General features: G+C 34.0%; 1 protein-coding gene across 4 annotated transcripts in view; it reads right to left on the reverse strand.

Annotated features, from left to right (window-relative positions):
* The window catches only part of GRM5 (glutamate metabotropic receptor 5), a 573,672-nt gene that overhangs the window by 553,199 nt on the left and 4,074 nt on the right, over positions 1-16,399 (reverse strand). For all 4 annotated transcript variants that reach the window (XM_050755524.1, XM_050755521.1, XM_050755522.1 and 1 more), the window contains exon 2: positions 3,470-4,330. In XM_050755524.1, the coding sequence (XP_050611481.1) occupies positions 3,470-4,130 (661 nt within the window). In that variant the 5' untranslated portion in view covers positions 4,131-4,330. The remainder of the gene's footprint in view (positions 1-3,469; positions 4,331-16,399) is intronic.

Raw genomic sequence — 16,399 nt, forward strand, 5'->3', positions numbered from 1 at the left:
ATGTTGAGGGTTTCAGCTGGGCTCAATTATGTGATTGCAATTAGCTGTGGGTTGGGAAGGCAATTTTGTTGATCTGCATTGCATGCTCTCACATGTTTGAGGTCAACTGGTCTAAGATGCACTCATTTGGAAAACCTGGGTGCTCTCATACTTCACAGAGTGATGATAGGGTTCCAACACAAACTAGGAAGAAAGTTCTCATGTCAACCAAGTGCTATTGGTCAAAGTAGTCAGAAGGCCAGTGCTACATGAAAGTAAAAGGGAATTATCGAGTCAAAAGCCAATGATGTGAATACAGAGGAACCATTAGTGGAAGTCATCAATGCAATCTGCCACACTGCTAAACAAGCAAGCACCATCAATCCTGTGTCATCATGGACACACGTACCAAGGTTTGCAAAAGTACTAAGGCGAAGGACCGTTTACATTTCCTTAGTGCAGAGAAAGTTCTGACTCCATTAAAATAAGTGATTTTACCTTTGTTCTGAGTCATCGCATATTCCTTTCCTCTTCCAAGCTGAAGAGCTAGTTTGATCTACTCTTTAAAAATACTTTCTTTTTTTTCTTCTTCTGCTTTATACTATGAATCTCTTTGCCTAGAAGTTCTAGGCATAATTTCTGCGTAATAAACCAATAAATACCCAGTCACACGGCCTACTAAAGCCATAAATCACAGGAAATAACAAGTGTAAGAGATTAACATTGAAACTGGAACCGAGTTTTCCTTGTACACTCCTCTGGAATTCTGTGATGATATACACTTTCTTGAAGGAATATCTTGTGGTACCTGTGACACAGTATGGTTAGGTTTAAGCATAAAATACATAGGCAATTAGGAGAAAAAAACGTTTTTTGAAAATAGGACCATATCTTTTCATAGACCTTAATGGTTCATGTGAAAGCATTTGGAAATTTCTATACTCTTCAAGAAAGAGAATATTAATGGAACAAAGGAGAATAATTATAAGAACATGAAGATAAATTATCAGGTACTGGGATTAATTCTTCTAATGCTAGAGAAAATCACCTCAACCCAGTGAGAGAAAGAGACTGGATGATAACTGACACTATCATTTCATGGAAGATCCCACCAAGACTTTCTGAAAAACCGAGTGGCAAAAAAAACAAGCATGACCTTGGAGAGTTCCCACAGTACCCAACAAAGCTGTATCCTGTTTGACTCTCATTTTTCTGATCCTGGAGGTGAGTTTCACCTTGTGAAAATTCCTACCATGCCATTCTTATACTGATAAATCATAAGCCTCAACGCTACATAACCTCATTATCCACATACTTGCTTGGGATAAAAGCAAGATAAATATTTCTTGACACAACCACATAAACAGTAAGCAAAGAAGAACTTCTTCCAACCTTTGAATGTCCAATTCCAAGGTTTGTTCTCTCCTGAATCCTGGTGGTACAACCTAAATATTCGGCCTTAATTTGGCATTGCAATTTCTATTGTCTTTTGTTTGCCCACAAATAGAATGTTTTCATGTGATAGTTATATTTCAGTAGGCAAATTATGTATTTAATATAGAGCTTAAAGTGTATGTATATAAAAATTATGCATAAAATATTCCACCTCATTTCTTAACTTAGATTTCTTCTCAGAAGCAGCAAATCTTAGTAGTTTTGCTCTTCTCTGAGAACAATTCTATGAATATCCAATCAAATTGTTTGTATAAGAAACCCCTTTAGAAAAAATAAAATGTAATATATACAGAAATGCACCTTGTTTTTTTCACCTAAGATGATCTTGGAAATTGTAATCATTACCTAATAGAGTATCTCATTTATTTATTAGCTATGTGATAATGCATTGTTTGAATGCATCATAACTTATTTTATTAGGTTATTAGATTGCTATTGGGGTAAATTCAGGATAAAACAACAGTTTAACTAGTAAAAGCCAAAGGTCATGACTAAGAGTTTTCCTTGTAGCACAACTGAATTAGCATTTGCCACACCGTGACCAAACCCTGCTTTTCTGAAGCTAGAAGGGAGTCCCTAATAAAATGTATGATTTACTTGAGGCAAACCAAAACATACCTTTATAATTGGCCCTTTCAAACATTTTTACTTTCTCACCTATTCATATTTTCTTATGCTGTTCACTGAAAGCCATCCCTGCTAATTTTCACCAATTGTCAGTATTATTCTTGTTAAATTTCAACTGTCAAATTCCATTTCCTTCTGTAAGATTCCCACCATGACCCCCATAACCACCGAGCAGGAGGTGATTTTTTTCCCCATCAATTTCCTTTAGAGTCAGATTTGTAACATTGTGTCATCTTGAATTATGATTATATAAGTATTTGTGCATACTTACATTTGCCAGATTGAAATCCCATTGAAGTCTGTGATATACAAAACAAAGGGCTATCCTTCACAGGCCTGTCTTGCATATATATTTGTGCATAATATGTGTTGCATAAATATATTCCTAACCTCTGAAGTGGAGTTAGTAACTTAATTCCACATTTTACTGGACTGAAATGTTTGGACTATATTGATATGTTAATGCAGAATTTTAAAAATCTCAACAAATACAATAATTCGATGATTTATAAAAAGTATTTCATATCTTCTTCAGTACTCTATAGTGTTAATATATACATTTTGTTATTCTAGAAGAAGAGCTGCATAACAAGTAAGTCTCCCCGTTTGGGTCACAAACTCTGGAGGTCAAAACAAATTTTTTCCAAACAGCCTTGGTCAAGAACTAACAAATAATGTATACAAATGATTTTTAAAACACCATAAAAAGCAAAGGGCTACTTATTATTCACTGTTATAAAGCATCAGTCAGATTTTTCTTTCCTCACTATTCTTGGAGCATCAACAAGCAATACATTTTAAAGCAAACATGTTGAATTATTTAAAATTATACTTCTCAAATATGTTCTACACAAAGATAAAATTAATTTATCTCCATTTTGGATTTGACCATGAATTCTTCTGAAAAAATAGCTGTAAGACTAAACTTTTTGGTAATTCTCTATAACAACATACCTAGGTTAGAGCTGGCTACTACCTTCAGTGCAATGTATATTTATGTGTACCTTGCTTTAACTATTAGAAACAATAGGCACCTAGAAAAATCTTGAAATGACAAAAATATGAGATGTACAATGAAGATAAAGAGACTTAAAAACCTCTAGTAATGAATATAGAAAGATCATTATATCAGAAGTATAATACAGCATCAGTATAGCAGAAGGAAATAACGTAATTCACAATTAAAACAAAATTATATTTAACCAAATATCGGCCACATACACCCTCTTGTAGTTTAAGTCTATGTCTCTCTAGATATATGTCATCCAGTCTGTTCTTATAGTACTGTTATAACTGGGACAATTCAAAATATCCAAAATAATTAGGAATAGTTTAGTCTTCCCAAACTTGAAATTTTAACCGTTGAGTGTATAATAATAGATACTCGATGTATGCAAAGAAAACTTACCTTCTGTGTGCACAGCTGATACATAGGTCCAGTTGTACCTCTTCACTATGTCCACCATGGCCCTTGCCTGCTGAGCATCTGAAGGCACAACCCTCATGAAATATTTGAACAGAGTCTTGTCACTCAGATCCATGCTGGTTGCCGAATAAGCAATCTGAGGTATGTTGAAAAGCTGGAGCAAGTTCTGGACCTGAATGGCTACAGAACTGGAGCCAGGCCCAATGACCCCTACTATGGGCTTCTTGGAGCGGAAGGAAGAGGAGGAACCATCTACACAGCGTACCAAGCCCTCTTCCTCTTCTGAAGAAATGAGGGAATCTCTTATGAACTCAATGCTCTGCTCTAGGGCCACAGCCGAATGCCAGCAGGAATCCCTTATCTCACAGCCCAGTGTGATGTTGGGCAAGAGCGTAGGGTCTGAATTGATCCTTTCCAGGGTATGTAGCATGGCCTCCACTCTCTGAATGCCATACTGTTCACGGACCGCCCCACACTTCCTCTCATGAACTTTGTCCACAGTAGGCTGGTGATGAACAGAAAAGAGAGCTCCAATAATGATGTCACCTGGCATGTGAGCCACCACCCTCCTCTCACTGGACTGTGCACTCCCACGGACATCTTCTTTCAAAAGTAAGACTGACAGGATCAACAGAAGGACCATTTTAGGGAAGGAGTTCAAGCTAATAAAGATAGCATGGTGGGGAAAATTCAGGAGTGTTCTGATAGATATGAACAAGCGATGTCCTATGTTGAGTCGCAAATCAAGAAATTAGCCAACAATTCACATATATTCTCTATAGGACCATTGTGTCCCCATGTACCATTCAGTTAGATGATCCATGTGGTCACGATCTTCTAAACCTGAAAAAAAAATAATAACATGGGTCTTTAACAAACATAAGTGCAACTAGTTTGAGGAATTCTATAATATATGTTAGCAGAAAAAACATTTTGATGATGCAGATAACAAAGAAAAAATAATTCAAAAATGTTTCTGACTTTCCTTTGTCTGCTTCCTTTATGATTTGATGAAGCAGCTGATGTAGCTTCTTGACCCTGCCTTGCTTAGAGTAATAGTCTTTATTTGTTCACCTGCAATACACAAAACCAAACCTTGTGTGTCGCAGTCAGAACTGTACTGTACTCTCAGGCAGAGATGACAGAGCATACTAGAAGCAAAACTACACCAGGAACAGAAAACTTCAAGAAGTATGCACCCCAAAATATTAAACATTGGTGATCTCTCGGTAATGAAAGTGTGGCTAACTGTTGTTAAATTTTCATTATGCTTTCTTTTCTTTTGAAATATTTAGCATTGAGCATGTAATTAATTATGCAATTACAAAAATAAAATTATCTTTTCAAAAATACCCCACATAATCTCTCTCCAAATGCAATGTCAAACAAGTTGAATAATCTTCCCAGGAATAAATAAGTATTGTGTCTAATTATTGTGGAAGATATAACAAAAACAAATGAAGAAAGGTGGATGTTTCATGTTAAACAAACTGTAGAAAAGAAAGGAAAAGGTTTGGAAATTAAATTATAGAGTACAATGTCCCCCAAATAGGCAGCAAGGAAGTGTCAAATTAGCACCAATTTTTAGAGAAAATAATATTCACATTTCAATCCCTGTTCTTCTATTAAGAAGTATTAGTAAACTGTTTAACCTCTCGGGACCAGAATTTGCTCACCTGAAAAATGGGGATACTATGTGCTAGGCTGTCCCCTATGTGAATCAATACAAGATATCAACTAAATAAATGCTTTATAAATTAAACAGGGAAAAAATATATATATATATTTTTTTCAAAACGACATCTTTTTGTTATTAAATTTTCAAGGGCATTCTGTGGCTAGGTCGTGAGGACAGAAAATTCTCTGGCAACCTACTTGGTCCTCCAGAGAGACTTCAAAGTAATTACAGAGTCTTGTAATAAAATTCACAGTAATCAGTCCTCTAGCCCTGATCCAGAAAAAGATTCCACATCACTAAGGCTCAAAAGTCTAAAAGGATGTATGTTTGGAACTATTCTGCCAGGTAGAAATCTAGTATAGCTGTGAATGTCATCATCTATTTCAATTTAAATTCCTGGGAAGAAAGAAATTTTGTCCCAAATTTTCTATGGCAAATTCTAGCATAATTTGTAAAAGATAACTGACAAATTAGTGATTTGATAACTTAGGGGAATTGTGTAAGAGACTTATTTTGTTATCAACTTTGCCAGCCAAGGATCTCAAATTATTTTAAAGTGACTATCTTTTTAATCACTGACTTTCAAAAACAGGTGATGTTTCTTCAGGAATGTATGCAAATATCGCACTTTTACAAGAATACTAATGGTTTCAAAGGTTGTCAAATCTACAAAAATTTAAGACCAGACACAAAATAAACATAACTTGAATCATATTTCTAATCCCTCCTACCAGCATTTTCACTATTTCCTTCTACTGTTTCCTATGGCAACAGAGAAAGGCTTCCTCTGTACAGCGACAAAAGCTTAAATTTTTAATATTTCATCAAATAATCAGAAGTTGCAGAATAACTAGACATTTGGGAATATATAGAAAAAAATAGTTTTGGTACAAAAGTTGGCATTGTAGACACGGAGGAACAAATGAAGACTAATGTTAGTTTTGTCATTGGCAAGTCATTTGAATACTACCAAATCTTTCTTTCACTTTCCTTGGACCCAAAATCTAAAATAATTATTCTCACGGTCATGTGAATTCTACTGTAGACAAAAAGAAAAATCTGAAGTTAAAGAAAGCACAATTTCTGATTAAATCAGAATGTTAGTGAGTGAACCAATAACAAAACAGGACTCATTTTTTATGTGAAAACATGAAAGTGATAGGAGAGACCTAGTGCCCCGTCAGCTCATGTAGCTGAAATATCAATCCCATGCATTTTATTCATCTAAGTTGTTTTATGAAACCCCTACATATTGAGATACAGTATATATATTAAAACACTAAAATATTGCCTTTTGAAGTTATGCGAAATTTGTTACTTATTTCATTTAACAAAAAATTATTAACTATTTAGTGAAAGAGAGTAATATAAAAAAGAAATGTAATAATATTCATTGGTAAGTATCATTATTATCTTTCTTTGAGCACCTAACATGCCTCATCTATTCATTAACTCATTTAACAAATATTTATAGTATGTATATGCTATTATTCTGTCCTGGGAATTGAATATTCAAGAGTAAGCAAAATATACAAGTGCCCTATACTTGTGGGCTTTACATATTGCTATTCTAAAGGGTAACTTTAGCTGAAACCTGATGAATACAAAGAAAAGTAAAGATCAAATGGTATTTCTGTCTTTAGGTCTTTGGGGAATCACCACACTGTCTTCCACAATGATAGAACTAATTTATACTCCCACCACAGAAATACTATTCAACCCTGCAATCTCATTACTGGGTGTATACCCGAAGGAATATAAATCATTCTATTATAAAGACACATGCACACATATGTTCATTGCAACACTATTCACAATAGCAAAAACATAAAATCAATCTAAATGCCCATCAGTGATAGACTGGATAAAGAAAACGTGGTACATATACACCATGGAATACTATACTGCCATAAAAAATGAGATCATGTTTTCTGCATGGACATGGATGGAGCTGGAGGCCATTAACCTCAGCAAATTAACACAGGGACAGAAAACCAAATACTGCATGTTCTCACACATAAGTCAGAACTGAATGATGAGAACACATGTACACATAGTGGGGAACAACATACTCTGGGGCCTACTGGAGGGTGGGAGGAGAGAGAGGATCAGGAAAAATAACTGGTGGATACTTGACTTCACAACTGGGTGATGAAATAATATGTACAACAAATCCCCATGACACAAGTTTATCTATGTAACAAACCTGCACATGTACCCCTGAACTTAAAGTTAACAAAAGAAAAGATAGTCCCAGCTACTCGGGAACCTGAGGCAGGAGAAAGGTGTGAACCTGGGAGGCGGAGCTTGCAGTGAGCAGAGATCACGCCACTACACTCCAGCCTAGGCGGCAGAGCAAGACTCCATCTCCAAGAAAAAAGAAAAAGAAACAGAAGGATGAAAAAAAGCCAGTCATGTAAAATGCATGACTAGAACATGAAGAACATGGGAGGGATGGTGATACGAGGTGAAGATGGAAAGACAATAAAGGTCCAGGCCATGTAGGATGTTGTAGGCTCTTACAAAAATTTTTTATGTTGGCCAGGCATAGTAGCTCATGCCTGTAATCCCAGCACATTGGGAGGCCGAGGCTGGTAGTTCACTTGAGGTCAGGAGTTCAAGACCAGCCTGACAAACATGGTGAAACCCCGTCTCTACCAAAAATAGAAAAATTAGCTGGATGTGGTGGTACGCACCTGTAATCCCAGCTACTTGGGAGGCTGAGGCGGGAGAATCGCTTGAACCCGAGAGGAGGAGGCTGCAGTGAGCCAAGATGGTGCCACTGCATTCCAGCCTGGGTGAGAGAGTGAGACTCCGTCTCAAGAAAAAAAAAAGTAATAATAATGTTACGTACAACAGAAAGTCATTGAGGAGATTTAAGCAAATGACTGGCACAATTTAGTCTTAGAAAGGATTATTCTGGCTGCTCATTTTTCTGGATAATCAATTGAAGAAATCTTATAAGGAAAGCTGTAATAATCTAGCGAGAAATGATGGTGACTTCTCTATGACTGGTGACAGTAGATATGAAGAGAAGTGGTCACAGTCAGACATATTTTCCAAGTTGAATCAACAGTACTTGCTGATGGACTAGATGTGAGTAGTAAGGTAGAGAGAGGAATCAGGGTCTACTCCTAGGCTTCTAGTTTGAGAGCCTAGTGCATTTTGACAGCATTAGTAGAGATGGGATAGACTAGTACATAAACAGGTGAGAGGCAGAAGAAAATTAATGATCTTTTGAAAATGCAAAATTTTAGATGCTTTGGAGGTATCCAAGTAAAGATGTCAAACAGGAAAGTGAATATGTAAGGTTGGACTCAGGGGAGAGTTTTGGTTTAGAGATGTAAATTGAGGGTCATCAATATATAAAATATTTAGAATGCATGAAATCACCTGGAGAGGAAGTATAAATATTGCAAAGGTAGAGCTAAAAAGTAAGCTCTGCTGAGGGGCCAGGTTTGGGAAAAGCCAGATATGAAAAGGAGGCAACCCAAAAAGAAGGTAAAGTGAGAGTATGTGATGTCATAGAGGCCAAAAGAGAATGTTTTAGGTACTTTATTTTTAAAGACATATAAAAGGCTTACATATTTCAGAGAAAAAAATGTATCTGATTCACATGGAAGATACTATATTCCATGTACACGCTATATACCCTGAAGATTTCTGACACAATGGCTATGTCTTTGAGAGTGTCTGTAAGTGTGGCAAATGTATACCAATAATCCTTACAACAACCCTAAAATGTAGGTACAGGCTGAAAACCCCTACATAAAATGCTTAGGACCAATATTCAGATTTCAGAATCTTTCAGATTTTAGAATAGTTACATTATACTTATTTACTGCTTGAGCATTTTCCAAATCCTAAAATCTGAAACTGGAAATATTCCAATAAGAATTTCCTTTGAGTGTCACACGGGTACTCAAAAATCCAGCAATTCTGAAGCATTTCAGATTTTCAATTTTTGAATTTGGGATGTTTGAACTGAATTATTACCTTCATTTTACAAATGATGTAATGGGTTTTGATAAGTTAAAAACTAGCTGAACACTTAGAAAATAATGGAGCTGGAATTTATGCCTATGCCTGTTGATTTATAACACATTGTTTTAACTATTCCTTGCTGCTTCACAGCCCCTTCCTACCAAAAAAAAAAAATAAAAGATATTACCAATGTCCATGAAAATGAGAAGGGCCACCCAGACACAATTTGAACATCCCAGAGATATAGAATCTTACAGGAGTTGCCTTTCAAACTATACAGTAAAGAGCATTCCAGGGAAAAGATGATTCAGCACATAGAAACACAGAAGGTGCAGTGTACAGGTTATCTAGTACAAGTATATTTACATTGCCCTGATATCCATCCCAAATTACGGCAGATTATAAAGCAATTACTGCTTTATAAAGCAGTAATTGCTTTATAATCTGATGAGGCACATAATAGCTATGAACTTAGATACCTGGAATATACTTAAAAAAATTATGACATAGAAATGCGAAAGAACTGTGCTATTACTCAGATTTTATAAAGCTAAAGAGAAAGTCATCTTATGTGCAATCAAAATGCAAGAAATTCATGGAGTATAAATTCCAAATAGACCTGAAAGGAATACATCAAATCTATCAGCATTACTCATATGTTTCCTATAAATGTTTATTGAGTAACTATTCTGTACCAACACCCTTCTATGCCCCAGGGACCCAGTTATAGACAAAATAGATATAAATTCAAATCATTATGGAGCCTATACTCTAAGGGATTTTGCCAGACAACAAACAAAATAAATATGTAAAATATTGTGTGCTACACGGTGGCGAGTGTTTAAAAAGCAAAAAACAAAATGCAGTGAAGCAGTATAGAAAGTGCCAGAGATATATGAAATTTTGAGTAATGTGGCCAAAGAAGCATAAACTGAAAAAATAACATTTGAGTAAATAGCCAAAAGAATTAAATGAATGAGTCATGCAGATCTCTAGAAAAACAACATTCCAGTTAAAGGATAAAACAAATACAAAGCCTCTAAGACAGACTTATGTTTAGTGTGCTGAGGAGTAGCAAACAGGCTCGTGTGGCTGTAGAAAAGTTAAAATGCAGAGAAAGAAAGACATGGAAAACAAGAGATAATGTGGTGATGTTGAGCCTATTTGGACTTTAAAAGACTTTGGCTTTAACATTTCATGAGAACGTTTTCCTGGGAGGATTCTAACAGAGGAGGAACACATTCTGCCTAAAATTTTAACAAGAATAAGGGCACAAAAGCAGAAAACGAGTAGCAATTAGGAAATTTGCACTAACTTAGGTGAGAGAGATGACAGTGGTTGGATTGAAGATATGGTAAGTGGAAGTCATACTAACTGTAAAATAAGTTATGTATGCACATTTTACAGAGAAAGGAACTGAGGCTCAGAGAGGTACAGAGGCTTGGCCAGGATTCCCAAGCAAGTGAGTAGTAGCAGAGTCAGGAGTCACATTTAGAACATTTATTGAATTTTATCAGTTTCATGGCATTCAATTACATGTGTGTACCAATATTTAATTATTCCTTATTGTTAGATATTAAGGTTATTTATAGATTTGTCTTAATATCATAATGTTGCATTTTACTTGCTTTTGAAAGTATTTTTGTAGCACAATTATCTAAAGATGGTATTTCTGGCATTAACGTTTCTCATAGTTTACAATTGATGAATGTAGAGTATAAAAGATGATATCAAATTCACTCCCAGATCTGTCTCATTAACATAATCAATTCTGAGAACTATCCAATATTCTTTCTGTGAGGACCTACGCTCTCCTGCTTCTATATAAGTTCCTGGGTAAGGACATTTCTCTTTGTGGTGAGATTTCTCCTGTGCAATCTCACCACAAGATTCATTCATTATTTTAACATGTGCCTAGCAAAAGAAAAGACAAAGAAAAATACCATAATACTTTATTTCCAACGTAAAGAACCTTTTTTCATACTTGATCTCACATCTACCTAAAAATGATACTTCTAGAAATATCTAATAACCCCTATTTCTTATATTAGGAAATAAAGTCTCAAAGAAAAATTATTTTCTTTAGTTTATAGCTTTTAGGTGGTAGGGATAATATGTCAGTAGAAATAAAGGGGCAGGTTTATGCTATAGATAATGGGGAGGCATTAATTCTTGTAATGATAAAAAAGCTTTTAAAATGTTATGACCTACAATCTAATAATATGGTGACATTTAATTCACTAAAAGGTGGGTAAATGTATTAATAGTTTGATTATATAGTATATTAGCTCAAGAACTTATTTTCAGAAGTATGCTTTATTGAGTGTTATTTTTCTGGGTCCTTAGCATAGTAAATTAATTACTAGCACATTATAGAAAACAATAGACATATTTTAAATACATATAAAAGTATTTTGCATCAGGTAACCACATACTCTCATGTTATATCCTAAATGAATACGAAAAAGAGATATTGATAGGTAAACTTTGCCATAAATTGCAATCTACACTATAATCAGATTCACAGCTCACATTGTCCTTTATTTTCAACAATCTTCTAAAATACTGACCATCTTCCTGGCACAGATGTCTCTTATATAACTTAATCTCCACACAAGCAAATCACACAGCTCAGGATTCAACACTAAAATGATTTCTTCTGCCTGTTCAGTGGCCTCATCACAAACAGTCAGGGGTGTCAATATTGCAAATGCCATCAACGCATCTGATACATTTTTCTGAAAATAAGTGCATACCATAGATAAGAGATATTCTGAGGTGCAATGATACAGAGAACCCTGTAGTCTAAGCAAAGTTCTATTGTCATTACTATCTCAATCACACATTTGTGACCTTGTAAACAAGAAAATGCAGCATCCACTGTTTAGCCCCACAAAGCATAGGCCACATTTTAACTGAAACCCCCTCAACAAAAATAAGGGCCATAAAACACTATTGTATAAAGATGAAATCTGTAATTTTATCCATTAATTAAAAAGTTCTGGCAGTAGAAAAAAACTCACTAAATCACTGTAAACCATTTAAACAAGTGGTTTAGTAGTCTATGAAGACCTGGAACAGCCTTCTGCAGCAAAGCAATAAAAATGATGCAATCCACAGTTAACTAGTGTCAATTTAATTATAAAGCAGGGATTTTACACTTTTACCCATCCTGTAGCCTTCAGCTGATTTCTCGTTATTAAGGGTATACCTCTGAAGACTGTAAAGCATTATTCTATATATTACCTATCATCAAATGCTTGAGACTGTGGTTTTACCTTTCTATAACTTGATCTCCACTTATGTATTAATAGATAATATTTATCAAGTGCCTTCTTTCTGCTAAATAATGTATAATAATTATTTGATGTAAGTCTCACAAAAACCCTGTAAGGTAGGTATATTTACTACCTATGTTACTACCTCTAGAAATTGAAGTTTAGAGGTCAAGAATCTTATCCAAAGTATCAAACCTATGATAAATGGCAGAATCAGGACATGAATCCAACTACATTTGGCTCCAAAGCCCATACTTATAAACAAATCATGAGATCTCCCCCAAAAACAAATGAATTGATTATTCAAACCTTATGCATTGGTTGCAAAGCATTTTGGAGATCCTGCTTTCCATTAAATTCTTATGTAATGTCCACAAATTCATCAGAAAGCATACAAACAAATCAAGTAAATATTGGAAACTCTGTTTCCTAGCATCATTTAGATAAGAGTTTCTCAACCCGAGCACTATTGACATTTTGGACTGGATAATCTTTTGTTGTGGGTGGATGATTTTTGTGCACTGTTGGTTGTTTAGCAGCACCCCTGGTTTCTATTCACTAGATGACAATGCCATCCCCTCCCAGCTCTGATAAACAAATATATCCTCAGATATTAGCAAATGTCTCCTGTATGTAAAGTCAGTTCCAATTGAAAAACACTAATTTACATTAAAGTTATCCTGGCAAGGTTGACGTAATCATGAAAGAAAAGCATAACTAAGAGCCAATCATCAGGACACATCAGTCTTACAAAGCCACTACCTGAAACTTCCAAATAATGCTAAGGAGAGAAGGTTGAAATAGGCTTCCTTACTCAATGTTTATGTAGTTAATGTCTGTATTATCTTGTTTAAAAGGTAGAAATTTCAATTTGAGAAAGACAAATTTAAACTGTAAGAGTCAAGGTTTATATTGCCTTACATTAAATATGCATAGTTCTAAGTATCACAAATTACAAGAAATGAATGTGAGGAGAGTATCCTACAATATACTTCCCAAACTCAAAGGCTGCTTTTGATATGAAATGCAAAGTTCATTATAAATTTAACAAGACAATGATAACTTTATAAAGTAATTTACACATTGATTTTTAAAATTTTACTTATTTTTAAACAAATGATATAATAGTGTATTATTTACTTCTATATCTTTGAATAATTCTACATTACTATGCATTTAGACAAATCATTTTTTAAAAAGTATTTTTATCATTCTTCTGTAAAATATAATGACTGTAAGAAGGTTGCATTATTAAAGTGCTCACTATTATCATTGTGATTACAAGTTTTCATTTTCCTCAGAACATTTATACTCAAAATTTTAAAACCCATGACCTGAACCAGAATTATTGTGAACAGCTAATCATTAGAGAGTTTTTCTTGAATCTGATATATTTGCAAGACCAATAAAAATCATATATGCATAAAATATATTTTTGCATATGTCTTTCCTTTACACTTCTTCTACAGTCTGACTAAAAAAGGAGATATTTGAGACAGCAATTATGTATCATTTTGATTTCTGATTATCTTCAAGCATTTGCACATTTTCAAATATTCTTGAATATATGAGAAAAATAAATATTTGCACATTCCCTTGTAGAGGAAGGGCTGCCGACTTAAAATTAGTAGAATTCAAAAAAATTGATATATGTGTCTAAGCTGTAGGTCAGTATCATAAGAGTAAAAGTTTGGAAATCAGATGATCCTAGATTTAAATACCTGCTCTGTCACCTTTGTTTGTACCATGGGACATTGGACAAGTTATTTAATCTATTTTAGTATTACATTTTATCATTAAAGTCATAAAATAAAAATAAAACACAATCCATAGGCTAGTTGAACACTAAATGTAGTAACACAGGAAATGCAGAAAACTGGACATCCAAAGGCCTGGGTAGGATTGATAGTTTATGCTCTGTTCACTATGGATCAGACACTTTATTTTTTAAATTTAATTTATTTTTCTCTTTATTTCTTCTAAAAATGTAGGGTACATGTGCAGAACATGCAGGTTTGTTACATATGTCTATGTCTGCCATGGTGGTTTTCTGCACCTATTTTTTTTTAATTTGTGCAATTAATTCATCATATTCACTCGATGCCATGTACTGCTATAACCCATCCCCCAGTTTGAAAATAATGAAACTGAGGTACATAAATTTAAGTAACTTGCCTAAGGTCACATAAGTAGTAAGCCACAAAGCTGAGATTCAAACTCAGGCAATTTGAAGCCAGGACCTGTACTTCCAATCATACCACAACTCACTGGCAACCACAATAAAATAATCCCATGATGTTTAGTGTTTAGCCACACCACAGAGTAATGCAGCTCAATACAATGGAAACAGGGTAAGTTTTAGTGCCAAACAAATCAAATCTCTCTCTTTTGCATATATATGTATATATGTTCCCATTATTGCTCTCTTTTTACATATATGGTAAAAGATACATATATACATATACACACACACATATATATGAGTGAAATATTTTTTCTTATTTTCAAAATGGGGGATGGGTTATAGCAGTACATGTTACTGAATGAGTATAATTAATTGCACAAATAAAGTGTCTGACCCACAGAGAACACTGCATAAACTACGCACTGTTTTTTGACAATAGAATAAAAAGCTTAGTTTTTATAACAGAAAAGGAAAAACAAATAATGCCTTATATTGTTGATATGATAATTAAATAAAATAACATACCTAGTGCTTAGCATGATGCCTGATGTGCTTAATAAATAGTAGTTATTAGAGCAGGGATGAGTCTGCACCAAGACTTTTGCCTGGTGGCCCTTTTGACAAAAGTTATATATAGTGAAAATATGATTTGGACTGGTAAAATATAGATTTTCATCTCATTTCTATGGATTTAAAGGAAATGAAAGCAAGCCTATGCCTTAATGCTTTTTAGAAACACATTTTAAACAACTAAGATAAAGGAATACCAAGATATTATCTGATTTACAAATAATTGAAAATTCAAACATCAAAATTGAAGTTTCTTTTCTTGGGTTATATAAATACATCATGCACTAAAAATATTTCTTTTCATGTCCCTGTCTTCTTATGTTCTCCTAAGCTTCATTCACTGACTAAAATGACAACTAAATGATGCATCAGGACTAGAATTAATATTTCTCTGAATATGAATAAAACACATATTTCTAAACTGCAGAATCTTCCTGCTTTGTAATAATACATCTTCAATATATCCAACCTTGATACAAATCAAATCAGCTTTATCATATAACATATATATATCGACATATATAAAGGTAGTATCTAATATTTTATAAAGTTGGTTCATACATGATCTATCTATAGACATATACATAAAAATACCTCACATGTACATACATATAATATAATAAGTATGTGTAAGTTAAAATATTTGGATATAGCTCTGTCTTCATCCCATGAGAATAGAAAACCTGGGATAAAATTGGTATACAAAAAAATATTTTTAATGATTAACCTCATCTTACATTTCCTACTTGTAGTATCACCTACCTTTCATTGACACTTAATTTAGTTTCTCTAACTAAAATTATCATTATGTAAAAGACAATATAGTAAGACTCCTATAAAATATTAAATGGGTTTTGGAAAGAAATAAGAAAAGTAGAATTATTAAAATGCTTTAGTCACAAAAGTGAGCATCTTTAATGATATAAGTCATTTTATCATGAAACACAACAACATTAATGATCAGAACCCAAACTAAAAATGGTATGTAGTTAATCAAGTATTCCCAAAGTCTGGATAGTTTGTGCTGCTTGGATAAAATAGGTATGAGTGAATTTTTCAATTTCCCCGTGGGTGTTTGTCATCATGTCCATAAGGTAAACTACAAAGTGATAGTAAAGGTCTGTGTCTACCTATGGAAGTAAAGTGAAAAACTTGGATTATTCAAATACCATCTTCCTCTCCCAAATAATCTCGACATATTCTTTCATAAGTGAACA

Source organism: Macaca thibetana, chromosome 14, assembly GCF_024542745.1.
Source record: "Macaca thibetana thibetana isolate TM-01 chromosome 14, ASM2454274v1, whole genome shotgun sequence".
In the NCBI taxonomy this organism is placed as follows: Eukaryota; Metazoa; Chordata; class Mammalia; order Primates; family Cercopithecidae; genus Macaca; species Macaca thibetana.